The 19,588-nt window shown below is 36.3% G+C and overlaps 2 protein-coding genes across 2 annotated transcripts; both read left to right on the top strand.

Annotated features, from left to right (window-relative positions):
- Window positions 1-6,893: 6,893 nt before the first annotated feature.
- Window positions 6,894-9,579, top strand: LOC142343036 (uncharacterized). Its single transcript, XM_075394723.1, has 4 exons — window positions 6,894-7,241; window positions 7,900-8,004; window positions 8,925-9,066; window positions 9,450-9,579. The coding sequence occupies exons 2-4, from the start codon at window positions 7,932-7,934 to the stop codon at window positions 9,577-9,579; spliced, it is 345 nt and encodes a 114-aa protein (XP_075250838.1). The 5' UTR covers window positions 6,894-7,241; window positions 7,900-7,931.
- A 1,659-nt stretch (window positions 9,580-11,238) lies between these two features.
- Window positions 11,239-19,295, top strand: LOC142342292 (uncharacterized). The gene is made up of 2 exons (XM_075393578.1): window positions 11,239-11,446; window positions 18,950-19,295. The coding sequence occupies exons 1-2, from the start codon at window positions 11,306-11,308 to the stop codon at window positions 19,181-19,183; spliced, it is 375 nt and encodes a 124-aa protein (XP_075249693.1). The 5' UTR covers window positions 11,239-11,305; the 3' UTR covers window positions 19,184-19,295.
- The last annotated feature ends 293 nt before the right edge of the window (window positions 19,296-19,588 follow it).

The raw sequence follows: 19,588 nt of genomic DNA, 5'->3' as shown, positions 1-19,588 counted from the left end.
TTTTTGGTGCCACAAATTTTTAAAGACATCGTAAAAACAGATGTTTGCCAGAGATTGTTTGTTCTCCTTTATTTTGTCTCAGTGCTTTTCTACAAAGTTGGCCGTCGTTGCCTAACACTCATTGTGTAAGGGATTTTAGAAGATGTTGGAGTTGGTGGCTTCGGTGAACCTATTTCTCTAAATGGGGATCTAAATAATTTTGGTTGTAGGTTTTTTTAGTGTTCTGTTTTCTTTAGAGTACGTTTTGATATATGATTTATTTAATATGGGGTTTTTCTTTCAAGGACCCTGATAATGTTGTCTTGAGTTTGTTGAATTCTTTGAATGGTAATTGACAACTAGTCCTGCTATGTTTTTACGTCGTTGAATGAAAATTTTTTTCGCTTTACTTCATTTTGCCTTTTTTAAATTTTTTTCATAAACACCTTATCAAAAACATAGCCTTTCGACTTCCTTAGGCGAGTTTCATTTTTCGCTCATTCTGCTCAACGTGCTTTTAAACAGCAGTTGCTCAGCAAGGCAATCTGAAAATAACGGAATCTGCTTTTAAAACAGTCAGAAAGCGAAACGGGATAAACCCATAAAGCCAGTTTCGGATGCCCATTAATAAAATGTGTTCGTAGTTATTACCTCTAGTGCATACTGGCATATTAGCATTGATGCAAATCTCTGTACCTCCCATTAAGAAACAGGAGTTTGTCTAATTACAAAATCTGATCACAATAACGCTCACTTAAAAAAATTTTGTAATTTTTTTCCAAGCCTCTCTTCTTTCAATCGAAAGCTAGATTCATTCGGGAACACAGGTCAATGTTCAAAAACAAAAGTCAAAAGTTCAAGTCAGGAACAAATTTGCTTCAGCTATAAAAACATAGCCAGTAGAATACCGCAAATGGCTCGAAAAATCGCGAAGATTGTTTTCTCAACTTTCGTGGCTAAACCTGCTCGGCTGAACTTAAATAAAAAATTAAGTTCTCAATTAAATTATAGAAAGCGTTTTAAACAAATAAAGACAGAATTCTCAAGGAGTGTAGGGAGGGGGGGGGGGCTGAGATGCTTATAGTCTCGGAGGGGGCTGATAGGTATGCGCGTGGGACGTGCGTGTGTGTTTACGGATGGATTGAGGTGGATGAACGTAGACAAGGGGGTAAGTATTTAGGGGGAAGAGGTAGGCAGTACGTGGGAGGAAGGAGGCTAAGTAAGAGGGTGGGTGGGTGGGGGCGTCTGCAGCTTGGGCAGTGAGGAGAAACTGGTATGAGAACCCGGGTCGAGAAAAAAATGCAAAAATATGTAAGACAAACGGTGAAATGTTAGTTTTTTCACCGCAAATTTCGTACGTAATTTTGCGGTGAAATTCGGTGAATGCGGTGAAATTATGTAAGTTCACCGCTAGACTCAGCGGTGATCTCACAAAAATTCACCACATTTTCGCTAAAATATGTAATTTCACCGCCCTTACAAGGTTCCGAACCTCTCACCTCCTGTATGTCGTCCACTTCTTCTTCCACTGCGCCATCTCGCACTAAATTCTAATATTTTTTGTTTGAATATAAATCGAATTCACTCTACTTTCTGCAAAACATGCGCGGTGAATTTTTGTGAGATTTGCAATTTTTAGCGGTGAAATTACATATTTTAGCGGTGAAATGTGGTGAATTTTTGTAAGTTCACCGCTTACTCTAGTGGTGAAATTACATAAAATTCACCGCTTAGAAAAAAGTGTCAAAAAGATGTAAGATTAAGGGGTAGTTTTAGTGGGAAGGCAAATCTAACAATTCCTCCCACACTCGCCATTAATTTCACCGCATTCTTTGCTGATCTCAAACATCTTTAACAATTTTTTCTAAGCGGTGAATTTATGTAAGTTCACCACTAAGTTGAGCGGTGAATTTATGTAATTTCACCGCATTCACCGCTTATCTTACATAATTTGGACACTTTTTTTCGAAGCGGTGAGTTTATGTAATTTCAATGCTAAATTCAGCGGTGAAATTATGTAATTTCAGCGCTACCAGGCGATGAAGTTTTTTTTTCACCGCATTCACCGCTTATATTACAAAAATTTCCGCATTAACCGCTTATCTTACATAATTTTGCGTTGAATGGCGGTGACACCTCGACCCGGGAAAGATAATTCTGAAAATGACTTCTCCGCCTTGAATTCTATCAGTAGTTGCTAAAAGCTTTGTGTTGTTAGCTAAGCTACTGTTAAAGTTGAAAAGTCAAAAACAGAAGTCAACATTCCAGAACAAAAGAAAACGTTCAAAGAAGTGAAAGAAGTGAAAGAACAAATCATGAACAAACGCACTTCAGCTAAAGCAACCTGTAAGATACCAATGCTCCTTTTGAAGTCGTAAATTCTATAAGAAGGCTAACAACAGCTCATTATCAATCAACTATTGACACCAGAGAATGGCGAAAAATTATAGCCAAAACTCAGTTGTAGTTAATGAACTCAAATGGTGTTTAAGTTTTAAAAACCACTGGATGCCCTTTGGTTGTTAGTAACGAATTCAACTATTCTTTTTAGCGCGCATCTCTGACCTTTCAAAACAGAAACATCAAAAAATTAAGTGAAAAAGAGAACAAAAAACCACACACGAAAATTTTCAAACGCAGCTTCTCTTTTCATTTTGGCCAATAAAACTACTGTTAAAAATTTGAAAACAAAGTGCAAAGAAAAACCACCCGTAAAACTCCTTAGTGGTCTCGAATGATATATTGTTTGAACCCAATGCACAGTACTAAACAAAAGCAAAAGGCAAACTAAATGCTTGCAGACACTAACCACCTTATCAAAGAGCTAAATAAAAACAAACTGAAAAGACAAAAATTTGATACAATTTTTCTAAAACTTCATCAGTTGACTCTCTAAAAAGGTTGATTACAAAAAAACTATGCGGCACAAATCATTGCTTTTGATTTAAGTAGTTAGCAACCGAAAGTCAGCAAAGACAGCAAAAACGTCAGAGACTGCTAAAAGCAAGAAAAATGCTAAAAATGAAGAACAAAATCTAATAACAAGTTTGAAAAAGTCTCAGTAACGATCCAAGTAAAGACAGTAAAGACAGTAAAATTCAGTAAAAACAATAACTGTCCATAGTCAGGAAAAGTTTTCTGGATAGACTTTTTTTTGCTTTTTTATTGAAACATCGAGCACCCAGCAGACACACAAAAAACCAACAATAGAAAGGAAGCATAAGAAAACTGAAAAGAAGTACAAATTTGTTCAATTTATTTCTGCAAAAACTGCCCTATTTGACGTTGAATTGTACCCTCCCATCTGATATTCATCTGTGTTTTCCTAGTAAAAAATTTTAGTGAATTGATTTGGAAAATTTTCTGAAAGCGATCTAGAAAATAATGGAAAAACTAGAAAATTAATTTTAAAAATCTCAAAAAATTTAGAGAGAAAAACTATCAGCTTTTTACTGAATTTAATCAATTTTAAAAATTCATATACAAATTGCTACAAAAAAGTGATTTAAATTTCAAGACGACAATAATTTGTCCGAAATGTTTAATTACGTTACAAACTTGCTTCCGTTGGTCAAGTTTTACAAAAAAGAAATCATTTATTTTTCACGTATAGAACGGTATTTGAGTTTTACATCTTGTTTAAGACTCACATCACCAATTTAAAAACTATAGATCAGCATAACCTCTCTTTGCGTCGCAAAAAGAAAGCACTGAAAATCTTTAAATTATACGTACAGAAATAAACATAATTGCGCTACGCTCTTTTTAAAGCATCGCAGCTACAGCACTAACTTTTTGATACCGTAGTGCTAAAATATACTATTCTCCGACTTGGAAACAAGGAACAGGTAATCAAAAATTCGATACCAAAAAGCGTTGGAAATTTCTGCAAATTTTTTTCTGGTTCCAAAGAAATGCAAGAAATTTGAGCAATCAAAAATTTAAGTGTTTTCTTTTTTACGCTCTTTGAACAAAAATTTTCTTCTAATTAAAATCTGTTCAATTGTTGCGAACTCAAAATTTACTTTGAAATGTTTTTTTATCGACAGCTAAAAATGATTTGATTTTAAACTTAAATAATATGTAAAACATTAGTATGTGAAATTCAAAAATTAACCCGAGCAAACAGAATATAAAAATTTTTTATGCTTCAATTCTTTTGTTCGACAAAAAACTTGCTGTTCAGGGTTTGATTTAGGGGAATGATAACAGCTTTTTGTTTTCAGATTGCTCTAGCTACCAGTTCCAGAAAGTTTAAAGGATTTCAATAACAAAAAGTTTTCATGGCTATTCAGCTCTCTATTTTGGTAAATAGCAACCCGGTTTCAAAAAAAGTTGATCGAACGACGGAGGAATCCTTCTGTTTAAGGGGGATTTTTTATAATTATTTCCGGACTTATCTATTTCAGTACTGAATCAGTACAGAACATGTGTATCTAGAGAAACTAGCGCCGATAAGGCCTTTTCAAGGCTATTTCATAACATTCAGACGCAGAGTGAAAACCGTAGTAAAATTTCAGTCTGATTTGTATTATTTCAGAAAAAAAAGAATTTTAGCTTATTAAACAATTCAAAAATTGAAAAAAGTTTAGGCAATTTTTAAACCTTTAAATGTGAAAAAAACTCAATTATAACATAGTCTTCGCATGCTTTGTTTCGTTTTTTGTTATTTTATGGATACAAACTTTTTTCTTCAAAAGTTCAGCCAACGGCTCGCCTAGTAAATCCGGGGCTGAACTAAAAATTCAACACAATGGAAAACAGCGATAAACAACGACTCCTATATTCTTCTTACGGATTGAAGAACATCTGCGCACTCTTTGAAAACCTTCCATCTTAGATTTTTTTCCTCGTCACTTCACTGATAATGTTTCGGTCAGATCAGGAAAACAATGTAGTTCTGTAATCCGTGCGATTTGGTTCAGTAATTTTATTTTGCGGGTCAGCGTATTATCTTTATTTAACGAATTTTTAGAGTTGTTCTTAATTTTTTTTTGCTTTTTAAAGTCAGAAACAAATTTTGTTTGATTTGTTTTTACTCTTGTACTATTCTTAACAGTTTATTCTTTTTAGTTCCATATCAATATTGAAACTCGATTATGTTTTAGTAGGACCAGATGATAAAGTCGCTGTTTTAATTGCATCGAACAGAGTTTCTTTGTATTCGAGTAAAAAGCAGAACTTACGTGACATCTTTCATGAAACAGAGCGCGGTCGGCTGTCAAAAATCCCGAAATGTTCACGTCCGTTTTAAACACTCCTTGTTCAAATCACATCTTGTTTCTCAATTTTAATTCGAGGCGGTTTAAAACTCAGAAAACGAAGCTTTGAAACGGAAACAACTACAACTATGGATTCCAACTCAGTGCAGTGCACTATTACCGAGTAACGTCAACACACCCACGCAAGGGGGTTCTAGCCCCACCCACGTACAGATAACTTGTATTATTCTCAAAAATCTATTATTTTTGTTTTGTATAGTTATCATATTTACTTGAAGAAACTGTTATATTCTTTTCACACCATCCCTACGAGGCTAGCCACGTACATCGAAATTTTGGATACATCAATATCAGCCAAGAGAAGTTCTCCATGGTACTTGAAATGTTTGAGTGCACCTGAGGCAAAGGGGGTCTTTTATTACATTTAGATCGAACATGCAATTTTGACAGGAACTGCTTTCTCAACGTTATTTTAAACTCATCATTTTTCGAAATGTGCAATAAATTTCTTTCACCGAATGGTTGTACATAAATGTAATCGTATATGGTCTATACATATATGTCCATACATTCGCGCGTTCAAAACATATTTTCAAAATATATCACCGAGTCGAGGAGATATTCAAATTGAACCAATTTTCGCGTGGAACATTCTCAGAGCACCAAGAGGTTAGGTTTTCACGTAAAATTTTGTAAACTTATTTTCAGCTTAATGCAGCTCAGCTCAGAAATTTTAGCAAAGTTTGATCTAGTGCATGAGGCAGAAAATGTGAGGTAGTGCGCTCGAAATAGACATGTAGCATCAAATTAATTTAATTGCTCAGTTCTAATTTTTTGTTCTTTACTTCTTTACTGTCAAGTATTCGTAATCTTCAGGTCTGCAAGGGAACTTCTCGGCCAAAACATTTATGTGGTTGTTGTCAATTGGACAGATTATTCAGCAGGTGACCATTGCGGAACTTGCTCTCTGTGGATCTTTTTTATAATAATTTCCGGACTTATCTATTTCAGTACTGAATCAGTACAGAACATGTGTATCTAGAGAAACTAGCGCCGATAAAGCCTTTTCAAGGCTATTTCATAACATTCAGACGCAGAGTGAAAACCGTAGTAAAATTTCAGTCTGATTTGTATTATTTCAGAAAAAAAAGAATTTTAGCTTATTAAACAATTCAAAAATTGAAAAGAGTTTAGGCAATTTTTAAAACTTTAAATGTGAAAAAAACTCAATTTTAACATAGCCTTCGCATGCTTTGTTTCGTTTTTTGTTATTTTATGGATACAAACTTTTTTCTTCAAAAGTTCAGCCAACGGCTCGCCTAGTAAATCCGGGGCTGAACTAAAAATTCAACACAATGGAAAACAGCGATAAACAACGACTCCTATATTCTTCTTACGGATTGAAGAACATCTGCGCACTCTTTGAAAACCTTCCATCTTAGATTTTTTTCCTCGGCACTTCACTGATAATGTTTCGGTCAGATCAGGAAAACAATGTAGTTCTGTGCTCCGTGCGATTTGGTTCAGTGATTTTATTGTTCGGGTCAGCGTGTTACTTTTATTTAACGAATTTTTAGAGTTGTTCTTATATTTTTTTGCTTTTTAAAATCAGAAACATTTTTGTTTGATTTTGTTTTCACTCTTGTACAATTCTTAACAGTTTATTCTTTTTAGTTCCATATCAACATTGAAACTCGATTATGTTTTAATAGGACCAGATGATAAAGTCTCTGTTTCAATTGCATCGAACAGAGTTTCCTTGTATTTGAATAAAAAGCAGAACTTACGTGACATCTTTCATGAAACGTAGCGCGGTCGGCTGTCAAAAATCCAGAAATGCTCATGTCCATTCAAAACACACCCTGTTCAAATCACAACTGGTTTCTCAATTTTAATTCGAGGCGGTTTAAAAATCAGAAAACGAAGCTTTGAAACGGAAATAAATAACTACAACTATGGATTTCAAATCAGTGCAGTGCACTATTACCGATTAACGTCAACACACCCACGCAAGGGAGTTCTAGCCCCACCCACGTACAGGTAACTTGTATTATTCTCAAAAATCTATTATTTTTGTTATCATACTTACTTGAAGAAACTGTTATATTCTTTTCACACCATCCCTACGAGGCTAACCACATACATCAAAATTTTGGATACATCAATATCAGCCAAGAGAAGTTCTCCATGGTACTTGAAATGTTTGAGTGCACCTGCGGCAAGGGAGGTCTTTTAATGCATTTAGATCGAACATGCAATTTTGACAGAAACTGCTTTCTCAACGTTATTTTAAACTCGACATTTTTCGAAATGTGCAATAAACTTCTTTCACCGAATGGTTGTATATAAATGAAATCGTATATGGTCCATACATATATGTCCATACATTCGCGCGTTCAAAACATAATTTTAAAATATTTCACCGAGTCAAAGAGATATTCAAATTGAACCAATTTTCGCGTGGAGCATTCCCAGTGCACCAGGACACAAGGTTAGGTTTTCACGTAAAATTTTGTAAACTTATTTTCAGCTTAATGCAGCTCAGCTCAGAAATTTTAGCAAAGTTTGGTCTAGTGCATGAGGCAGAAAATGTGAGGTAGAGCGCTCGAAATAGACATGTAGCCTCAAATTAATTTAATTGCTCAGTTCTAATTTTTTGTTCTTCACTTCTTTTCTGTCAAGTATTCGTAATCTTCAGGTCTGCAAGGGAACTTCTCGGCCAAAACATTTATGTGGGTGTTGTCAATTGGACAGATTATTCAGCAGGTGACCATTGCGGAACTTGCTCTCTGTGGATCTTTCGGTAAACAATTATAGCTCATTTTGATTACTTAGACTTAGACTTGGACTTAGAAAGAATATATGAGCAAAGAAATTGTATAAGTTTTTTGGTTGGCCAATGTCGTATTACTCGAGTAAATTTATTCGAGTTTGTCACTATTTTTCACGATCATGTTATAAGATTAGGGTTAGAAGCATGTGAGGAAATAGATGTGACAGTTAGCAAATTTATTTTGAATTTGCTTCAAGTTCGGATATATGCGACGCTGGTTGCCACGATGAGTGTTTTTGGGACCAGCCTAAACAATAGGGATTTTTTTTGAAATTTGCCTTTTCGGACATTGGCCAAATTACACTTTGCTTGTAATGTTTGTTGCAAGTTTACCTTAATCAGTAATCGCAAAAGACCAAGCCAAATGAGAATTTTGGCAAATCAAATTTTCTGATAGATTTTTTTATTGAAAGGGTATTGGTTTAAACAAATGAAGTAATAGTTATTCGATCATCAACGCCTGAATTAATGGTAGTTCCTATGATCCAAAGGATTGTTTACTTTATTGTTATTATCGTATGTGCAATCTCATTAACAGCAAAATGATATTGCTCTGCATCCCATTTAGATCCCAAACCGCGGATAGCTGCAATCAATTCCATTAGGTGCCCTAATTGAATTTCAACACTCATCTTACAAGGACTTGCTATAATACAATTTTTGGATCTATTCTGTCTCCTCCCCCCCCCCCCCAGTGTTTTTTATGACCCTCAGGAACAGAATAGATCGGGAAATTATTCTTCTGTTGACTGACATATGCCAGAGCATTTTTCAATTACCGGCAACAGCCTGAAAAACAAACAAAACATTTTAGAAAATCGATTCATGACATCAAAATGAGCTTCATTTCCTACAAAAACTATCGGTTGGTGGTGAGTCTTACTGTTTAGGGGGTAACTTTTGCATAATGCGTGAATCAAAACTTCAGTGTCAAATCAGCATCCATTTGACCTGGCTCTTCTGGCTAATGCCCGACTGGCTGGCAGTGCCAGTGTCTCTGGACCGGCTCAATGCCATTCTGTTTCCTATTTGGTAAGCATGAGATTCAGGTTTTTAAAAACTCCTATAGGTTTCAGTGTTTTAATAAACATTAGATCAATCAATATGGAAAAAATCGATCTGTTCTGTTTACAAGCGGCAAATTTTTTTTAAAAAAAATGACAAAAACTATAGGGAAAGATAGAAAAGGACTGCTGAGAATAGGTTTTTGTTGTTCCACTTCACATTAAAACACCCAATTGTTCCACTACAATTACTGTGAAACAAAATTCTTACTAATTGAAAAAAAATGAAGAATGAAATTTAAAAAAAAACAAAAAGTAACGGTTAATTTTAAGTTGTAATATAACAATATATCGCGACGTCTATAGCACAGTCGATACAATTTTTTATGGGACTCGGATTTGCGATTTCAGGTACAGGGAACACTGTACAATGAAGGCTGCCTGGCTGGTGATCATACCTCTCTATCTGCTGATTGGGGCTGCTTTAATTCCAAAATTTCTCAGGATCAATTCACATCAATACATGCATACCTACACGTGAAAAAAAATTAAAATTACATCTGACTTAAACTTGCTAAATTACCTTCAAATGACAGCTGATCCAAGGTCAAGCGCACGTTCAAAATCAAATTCAAACTGATCAATTTATTCATATTTTGGCAATACAACACATACAGAGGTCCCCGACTGAAGCTACTTCTCGTCAGAATCAGAAGTCAAATTAGTCTGACACCATCTAATCAGAAGTCAGCCTGGCCTTGGACGGTCTGGTCTAAGATGGCTTTGAGCGCACATCAAAGGCAAAGAAAGTTTTTTGCGCACAAAAACGCAAAATTTTGTCTTGGTCCCCATGGTCTGGGAGAGACTGATCAGGGGTCATTTTGGACTCAGAGCTCAACCTGGGAAGTGCTTGATCGTACCGAATTGCATTTACCGACACGAAAAAGTGACAATTGCTGACAGACCGTTCTTACATATGAAGTGGCAAATGCTTAAATCATGCTAGTGGTTATTTAACAAACCAATTAATGAACCAAAGCATTTAGATAATCAATTAAGGTAAATGAAGGCCATAATCCCAATGTGTTAACAAACGCTAGAGGAAACTGGAACAGTGAAATTGGTCTTGTTATCGGTCTGCAACAAATAATGGCGAGATCCGACCAGGTCATAAAAACAGAAATTCAGATTTTCTCTCTTTTAATACTTTTCTTAATTGTAACACGTTCAGAACTTTTAGGTTAGTAAGTTGCGTTTAAGTTACAGTTTAGATTACGATTTCAAACTGGGTTGTTCTTAAACTATTAGTATATGCGCGGGTTTTTGGCTCGCTCATACAAAACTCCTCCTTTTCACCTCTCGATTTTTTGTTTTAAGATAAAGATTTTCAAGTACGGATATCACTCTCTACTTTTGCACATGAGCGCGTTTGTAAATAAAACTTATAAATAATTCACATTATTAATCAATTGATCAATAAAAACAAAGGAAAAATAAGTGTAATTTGTTCAAATTGATCATAAATATGTTGAAATTATAACGCAAATTTCGAACTAAAAGGATGAAATTATGATCAATTTGAACAAATGTTACCTAAGTGATGGAAAACGATCGAGCAAAATTTTTCGATGTTCTCCGTGATTACGAGTGTCATATTTCTGGAATGTTGAGCAATTCAAAGTCTGATGAATACGAATCAATAATGATAAGGCAACAGGGACTAACGAATAGGGGACTAAGATAATTTTTGATGTAAATTCACCATTTCATCTACTTTTGTTGACGAGTGCATCAAATCATATCACTTTTTGAGGCAACTTTTGTTTTCCGGTTTAGATTAAGCTCATCAATTTTACGATAGTGTATCTGTTAATCTAACATGCGTATCATCTCATTTTCAGTAGGCAAGACCACTAGTCTGGAGGATCAAAGGTGCAAAAGTTGATATTGAAGTTGGTGTAATATTTGGTCAAAAATTGAATTTTTACTATTCATGATTCAATCAGCGCCATATGTCGCTGCCTCTCACAGCAATTTATATAATTATATTAGAGTGCGGGAAAAGGAAAGAAACAAAAGGTTGTCGTAATCTCATTTTTTTGCATATTTTTGAATAATTTTAAGAGTGTTCAATGCTCTGCTAGTTAATTAAAGACCTGCAAGTAAAAAGGCAGAGGGCAGATTAAAAATGTTTGTTGATGTGAATAAATACAACCATTGGTAGTACCATTCTGGTGGTGGGCTATGGCGCCCCAGTGTGTCTCACAATGCCCCCTGAAGTGGACCAGTTTTCCAGTCTGATTGCACTGCCTGCCATTGGTATTGTGACTGTGGCTACTCTGTTGTTGCTCTGTGTCATACGTACCAAGAGAAAGGACGCCTCCACTCGGTCCGTGGACGAGAGAGCTGTAAGTGGAAACCAAAAAAATCAAATTTAGTTGCAGAACTGACTTCTCATATCGACGAACGAGAGAAAAAGAAACATTTATTGAAATTATTATGCGACAAAAGTTTGTGCAATAAATGCAAATTTTTGGTGCAAAATCAATTGACCTCTGATCAGACCATCTTCGAACGCTCAGGAGAAAATTCCGTTTCAAAGTATAGGGTCTCCTATCGAATGCATGAAAGTCTGGACAACTCTTTGAATTGAGTCTATTTGAAGCGTGTTGCGATAAATTCTTATAAGAATTTTCGACAATAGTTTCGTTTGGGTTGTATCTGAACAGTGGTCGCTCGGCTTAAAATGATTTTTAACGGATATTTTTGTAACTGCTTAAATAACACAAGTTGGCTCTGTCAAGGGCCAACAATACGCCAGCATTCTGATCAGAAACACATTAGAAATCTGTTGGCTCCGATTAACACCAAAGAGTTCAACAGCTACCGACAACCAGTCCCATTTATAAGAAGAAATAAATTCTGCAGATCATGACGTATATTGACAAACTTTTTACGAGCAGTTATGGCGCTAACAAATGACCTGCACAACTTCAATAAGCCGTTGTTTTTTTAATTGCAGAAAAAATTGAATTTGATTTTAATTGATTGAATGTTTAGCTGCAGAAATCAATTGTCGTGGTCGATAACACGGGTCAAAAGAATTCAATAAGTTGAATTTCAAGTTAAATTTGGAACTGAAAGTATACAAAAATTAGCTCGTATTTATAGTAGTCATCTATGCGAAAATATACAGAGAAAATTTAGATTAGGTAAAAATTATTTACTTGATTGACATGTGAATAGATCTTAGTTCCGAATCCCGGAGGTGATTTTCTATTTTCATCAACACTTCGTGAGAACCATATATGGCCTAGGTACAATGGAGTTCATTAGTTGGAGGTCAGTTAGAATCAGGTTTCTGTCGGTGGGAGAATTTACTTCTGACACATGATTGATAGGTCAATAAGATAATGATAGCGCCAAAACAAAAATAGAATTGAGTTTAGTTTTGTGACCATTACTTATCGACATAACAACAAAGCTCGTCAATTCATTTCTTCTTTGGTTCTTCGAAACTTTTAAAAAGAAAACTTCTAAGTTTCTCGATGTTTCTTTGAAACCATCACATGCTTCCTCCTTTTTTAAGCAACTTTATGGGTATAGGTTCTCCAAATCTGTCGGATTGTTTTCTGTTTTTTGATGATGATTGTTAAGGCTCTGGTGGTTCGGGTTGTTGGTGCTCTGCAGCTGATGTGGCTGCAGAAGCTTCATCCTGATGTGAAGGTCCCACATCTGTGTTCTGAAATTGTGGTTCTGATTGAGATATGGTCTCCTCCACTGCTGGTTCGGTTTTCACATTGTCCTCCTCTAGTCTTGCAATTTGATTGTCGCTCGCTCACTAGAATAGTCCGTGTTGAGTTTTCGGGCTGTATGAAAGATGTGTTCAAGCCCTTCCTGATGATGAAAGTAGAAGGAACTGTCTTTGTCTTTTCATTGGCCTTGAATAGAATGGGTTCGCACATGTCAAAATCTGCTATTGCTGGTAGTCTCACTCCGCGTCCCATCAGGAGTTCAACTGGAGTTTTGCTCCTCGTCTTTGAAGTGTTGCAATGTGTCATTAGTGCCTTTTGTAGGAAAGCTCCAAATGACACATTAAGATTGGGACTCCATGCTTGAAGTGCCCGCTTCATTGTCTGAACTGCTCTTTCAGATATTCCATTAGCTCTTGGATGATGGACGGGTGATTCCATTTTCCTAATTCCCAGTGATTCACACCACTGTGTAAGATCACCACTTACAAATTCAGGACCATTATCTCACACTAAAGTTTTTGGTATTCTGAATCTTGCAAAGATTTGACTAAGATATATATTAACTGTTTCTGATGTTCTATTTCTAGCGGGGAAAGCTTCTATCCAGCCAGAACCCGCGTCAGCAACTACTAAGGTATTGCCTTTGCCCTTAACATAACCCCAGTTCATGTGGAGACGTTCCCAAACGTCGGCTTCTGGACACGCAGAGACTGTTTTTCCCAGGCTAGGCCTGTTCATTTGACACTTCTTACATTTCCTAACAAAATGTTGAACGTCTTGGGTATTGCCAGGCCACCATGCTATCATTCTGACTGATTCCTCAGTTGCAATCTTCCCAGGATGTGTCTCATGCGCTTTTGCCAAACCAAGTGTCGTAGTTTGGGTGGAATGAAAGGAACAACACCTCTGAAGATGATTCCATTGTGTATCTTTAACACGTGCATCTTTGTGTTGTTTGAATCCTTTTTCCGCTTCTGAACATTGTTTCCAATTGCTGCTTTTGATTCATTTCAATATTTCCTGGAAGAGTCTGTTTGTTGCAAGTTCAGTTTTGATTTCTGTCTGGGTCACCAAATTACTCTGAGCGAAGTAAATGTTATTGTTTGCGAAGCACGCTCGATCGTTGTCGGATTCGTTTTCGTCAAAATCCATTCTGCTCAAAGCATCTGCATGGGGTATCTGCCCTCCTGGTGTGGATTTCCACTCATAGTCGAAGCCCAATGGATCTGTTGCCCATCATGTGATTCCAGCTGAAGCTGTCTTCGGGATTTATTCGTCAGGTGCAAAGAGATATTTGAGTGGTTTGTGGCCCATCTGTAGGGTAAATTGTCTTCCAAGAAATAATTGCTTCAATTTTGTGACCAGAAACACAATTGCCAATGCTTACCACCCTATGTTCAAGTAGTTCTGCTCCGCTAGAGTCGACATTCTCGATACTGTATGTCTGGATGTCCTTCTTGCAAAAGAACCCCGCTAATGGTTTTTTCAGAGGCGTCATAGTAATTGTTGCTTCTTGTTATAAACGATATGACTGTATAAGTGGGTTAGCATATAGCTCATTTTATATATCTTTAAAGGCTTTTTTGTTACATTTTGCCCCATGAGAAATCGCTATTTCTAATGTTGATTAAGGGTAGCCTTTTCGTGGCGAAATAAGAAATATTTCTTCCATAAAAATTTGCTAGCCCAACAAACGATTCGAGTTGTTTGTTGTTAGTTGGAGCTTTTGCATTTTTGTTTTCAACATGTTTGGGATCTGGTTCTTTTCCCTCCTTAGAAATGGAGTATCCCAAAAAACTAACGCTATCGACTGGTTTTGAGTTAGACTTTTTCTCATTAATAGTCAAATTTTTCTCACGTAGTCGACTCCTGACTGCAAGCATTCTCTTGTCGAACTGCTCCTTGGTAGTTACATAGACCAACACATCGTCTTCAAAAATAACAACACTTTTGATTCGTTTGAGTGTTGATTCGATGCAACTGTGAAAGATTGAGGAAGAGTTTTTCAATCCCTTAGGTAGTCGGCATATCTTTTTGATTGTGCATATATCTTTTGCCTCTTCGTCAATTTCAATTTAGGAGTAGGCGTCTAAGAGGCCGGTTTTGCCCAAGTATGAGGACCCATGTAGGTTGTGGAAGATTGTCTCCATGACTGTTATTGGGTAGTCCTCATCCATCGCCCTGCCATTGGTATGCACTTTCAAATCCACGCAAAGTCTCAGTTCTCCACTCTTCTTTCTCTGCCACACCACTGGAGATGCATTAGTGACTTCTCCTGGCTGTACCGGTTCAATGATTCCCTGTTTGACCATCTGTTCAAGCTTCTCTGTGATTTGCTGTGATCCTGGTATCAGCTTCACATTGGCTTTGTAACCCTTTACAGCAGGTAGGTGCGCGGTTATAACGTTGTTCACACCATGCTTGGGTAGAAGGTCTCTATCAGGTACTCCAAATTCTTTCTCAGACTGCACAACTGCTAGTTGTTTTTGTGTGAACCTGCTTCCGGTCCACTCAACGTCACAAGCAAGTGATCCCAGAAGCGTTAATTGATGACCATCATAAGCTTCGAGATTTCTTATGTCACCATCCAACTGAGGTTTACCACGCTCAGTCTAATTTTTTGATAATATCACTGTGCTATCTGCACCTGTGTACCTGCTTTTTCACTTTGCCGTTATTTATTGAGATATATTCCCATGTCGCAGACATGCTAAAGACTTGTTCTTTAGTATAAAACATTCCCATCTCCGATGATGGAGATGCTTGATCCGAAGAAATATTTTCTTCTTCGCAAAAGTTATTCTTTTTATTGTACTTACCTGATTTTGGTTGGGGTTTGCTTCTACACATTTTTTAGAAGTGTCCCACTTTATCAAAGGTGTTGCATTTTTGACTGAGCGCTGGACAAGGTCTACTAGGATGTGGCTTACCTCCACGCCTAGTGCACCTTTTGTTGCTTTTTTTAGCCGTTGCTTTTTCAATTGGCTTTCGAAGGGTCTTTTTTGAAATTGAACCCAACTTCTTCTTTCACGGTATAAGGCTTATTATCTGATGAAGAACTTGCAAAACCATTGCTTGACTTCTGAACTGTAAGCTCTCGGTCCTTTCAGTAATCGACTTTGTTGGTTATAATTTAATACCCTCTAGTAGTCTAAGTTTGGCGTCAGGGTCTCTCAAACCTGATATGAACTTTATTTCCACCAACTCCTCTTTGGGGTAGGCCGCTGTTTTGAGTTTTTGAAATCACAATAGCGTGCTTCTTCTCTAAGACGTGTTAATAAATCGTCGTCTCACTCCCCTACACTTTGTATTACGGACAGAAATTAAGCCCTTTCTGCCGTTACTATCTCTTTAGGAGAAAAATAATTTTGAATCGCCAATCTGATGTCTTTATACGGAGTGTTTTTTAAATTCCTAGGACTAATTAGGCTCCCAAGTTTAATAATTGCATCTTGCCCACACATACTAAGGAAGAGAATGGTTACCTGTAGGTCCCGTACAGTACCATTGGTGTTGATATTTTCCTCTTTCTTTTCTGCTCAACATTTCGCTACAAAAGACAAAACAACGCAGTAGCTAATTCTGCATTCTGTAGATGCAAAATTTGTCTGTCCGTAGTTGGTCTGGACACCATTGTCGTGGTCGATAACATGGATCAAAAGAATTGAATAAGTTGAATTTTAAATCAAATTTGGAATTGAATTTTGACAAAGTTTGGCTCGTTTTTATAGTAGTTATCTATGCGAAAATATACAGAGAAAATTTAGATTAGCTAAAAAATATGGTACTTGATTGACATATGAATACATCTTAGTTCCGAATCCCGGAGGTGATTTTCTATTTTCATCAGCACTTCATGAGAATCATATATGGCCTAGGTACAATCGAATTCATTAGTTGGAGGTCAGTGGATGTTAGAATCAGGTTTCTGTTGGTTGGAGAATTTACTTCCGACACATGATTGATAGGTCAATAAGATAAAGATAGCGCCAAAACAAAAATAGAATTGGGTTTAGTTTTGTGACCATTACTTATCGACATAACAACAAAGCTCGTCAATTCATTTCTTCTTTGGTTCTTTGAAACTTTAAAACTTTTGAAACTTATAAGTTTCTTGATGTTTCTTTGAAACCATCACATCAATCTTAATGAAATTAGTGTAACGTAGCGGTACCAAAAGGTTAGTCAATATTTAACGCGAGTCTCATCTTTTTTCCTTCAAGTGCCTCTGTATCTGACCAGAGACGTTTCGGGCAGCACCTGCGCGCAATAAGCAACAACTTCGAGAGCTAAAATCTGATTTCGAGCGAATGCATTTCTAGGCAGTGTTCTGCGTTAACTTTGGGCTTGGGCGCACAATTTTTATTTACAAGGGTATTGATTGAGGGTGAACAGTGGTCCCTTTGGTCTGATCTTTGATGAATTCATGCGCATTTCGAGTGCACAAAAATTTTTGAGCGCGCGAAAGTCTGATTGCTGATCACTTCAGTCGGATGGTCTGACCAGAAGCGAATATTGTCTACGACGGTTTGGTGGGAGATCAGTTTTCGTCTGGATCACAACCTGCGAAGTATCGGAAATTGTATGATAGTTGTTTCTTTGTCATTTCTTACTCTTGCCGCTGCAGTATTCTTCACTTGATTATTTTGTTGAACGGAAAATATAGTAATCAATAAATCAAGTCGACAAATACAAAAAACGAGATTTTCACTCAAAAAACTAAATTTTTATGAAATTTTTGTCAGTCGCTGCATCTTCTGAACCATATTTCGGTTTTTATCGCAAGTATATTCCCTCAAATTGGAGCGAATACTTTTATAAAAAATAAATTCTTTTAAAATCTGGGTTTCTTTGGTGTCATCCGTCCTTTGATTTCGTTGGAACTTTGAGAGGAATTCAATCACTATTCTGCAACTGAGAATCTTTTTTTCATGAAGCTTTTACTGCTATTGTTAAAATGTTCAAACGACGGAAACACGCACATGTGGTTACGTTAAGAATTCAAAAATCTTAACTCAAGAGACGAGAGTCAAATATCATGGCAAATCTAATTCAAATGTGTGATCTAAATTTGTTAACATTAAAGTAGATAAATTTTACTCACTGATTTTGAGAATTAGAAAAAAATACAGATATCAGTTCTTGCCGCCTAGAATGAGTAAACAAATCATTAGAACTTTATTCACAGTTTTGCGTCATTAGGTAAAAACTGTTCTAATGATTATGCATCACGATGTTGTAGAATTAATAGCCATTAATTGAACCTCTTACAAAAGCAAGTTCTATCATGCACGAGTGAGCAAAATACTTCAAAATTGTTCTCAAAAAGTGTTCGCTTGTCTTGCAAAACTTCCTTTATTTCAGTCAATTTCCAAAAAAATGTTTCGTCCACGACTGTTCAAAATTTTATGTTCGTTACTGCAATGAACGATAATATGTTCAGCAAGAGATTATTGGAAGGTTCCTAGAATTATCTGACTTACCGTTCTTAAATTGCAGATGCCAAAAAAGAAAAGCGGCTCTAGATAAACTAAAATCTGTCAGGCTTTTTTTTAGCATTTAGATGCCAACAGATCTAAAAATGCGTGTGTAAGCAGTTGCTGTAATTTTGTTTTTCGATTTGTTTTTACTATTGTGAATAGATCATTCGCACGAGAATCTTCGAATCTTTTTTGCACTATACGTTTTTGTTTTGTTTTGTAAGCTTGCTACTATTTTTTGCAATAATTGCGAGTTCATCATTAATAGCCACGAAACAATAGCAAGGCTCTTATTAGTCTCATTGTGGTAGTTTTTCTTATAATTAAAAAAATTTGTAATGTTCTATATTGTCTGTCGTTCTATTCTACTGTCGTTGTTTAAGACATCGTTTATCATGTGTCTACACTTTCTTTGCTTTTTGTTGTAAAGGAGAAAACAACTTGGGGTAGTGATTTTAGTTACACCGTAGTATTAAAGGGACCAGCAGGTCTCAAAGTTTAAAGCGTTAATTTTTCAATGCTTTTAAAGTGGAGTGATAAGATGATTTTTGAACATTTTTTTAATTTTAAAAAAAGAAATTTTTTCACGAATGTTTTTTTCGTGAATGCTAAAAGATGAAACACGGGATTTATTACTGAAAGTATCATCACTTATAGTTAATGTACATGTGTTTAGGTGACCTTGGCACTGACCGCTACATCGTGCATGTACGCTCTGTTTGGTACAGTCTCCTACTCATTAGCATTCTACGCCTACATGATAGTGACTGTTGAGAAGATAGAAGAGCTCATCTTCTTTCTCGGAATTGCACAGATTCTCAACTCATTCGGAGTCATCCTTCGCAGTCCCATCCTGTTGGTGATGAAACCAATGCGCAAGTCGCTCAAACGGGGACTTGGTATGGCTTGAGAGTCGACAAAACCAACTTTAGTCATCAAATTGAAATGTTAAATGGCAATACTTTTAGCCCAGTACTATCAACCTGCCCTTACGTTTTCCTGTTTAAAAAATTACAAAAATGCATGTTCTTTTCAGTATACAGAAGCTAACCACGATAAGGTCCAAGATTTAAGTCAGGCATTCGTTGCATTCACTTCTGTCGTAATTAACGTTCCAGATCAAACATACAAAAAGAAAAGTTTATAGTGATGGTTTCTGGACGCAACTCTCAAATGAAAAAGGACATGAGTGTATTTCCATTGAAATCTTACGGAAGTCTATTAGTGAAATTTTGAAAGTGTTCAATTCAAAAACGATTTTGATCAGAGATCACTTCAATCTTGGACTTCAAGAAAATCACGAGACTAGAATCGG

Source organism: Convolutriloba macropyga, chromosome 7 (assembly GCF_964194025.1).
Source record: "Convolutriloba macropyga chromosome 7, txConMacr16.3, whole genome shotgun sequence".
NCBI classification, from domain to species: domain Eukaryota; kingdom Metazoa; phylum Xenacoelomorpha; order Acoela; family Convolutidae; genus Convolutriloba; species Convolutriloba macropyga.
This window is presented reverse-complemented; position numbering and strand designations above follow the sequence as displayed.

Bases quoted from the DNA above. Each gene is read 5' to 3' on its own strand.
- LOC142342292 (XM_075393578.1), top strand. From the start codon at position 11,306: ATGCCCCCTGAAGTGGACCAGTTTTCCAGTCTGATTGCACTGCCTGCC. The intron at 11,447-18,949 runs GTAAGTGGAAAC...ACATGTGTTTAG, and splicing joins GGTCCGTGGACGAGAGAGCT to GTGACCTTGGCACTGACCGC.
- LOC142343036 (XM_075394723.1), top strand. From the start codon at position 7,932: ATGTGGGTGTTGTCAATTGGACAGATTATTCAGCAGGTGACCATTGCG. The intron at 8,005-8,924 runs GTAAACAATTAT...CTTACTGTTTAG, and splicing joins TGCTCTCTGTGGATCTTTCG to GGGGTAACTTTTGCATAATG. The intron at 9,067-9,449 runs GTAAGCATGAGA...TTGCGATTTCAG, and splicing joins GCCATTCTGTTTCCTATTTG to GTACAGGGAACACTGTACAA.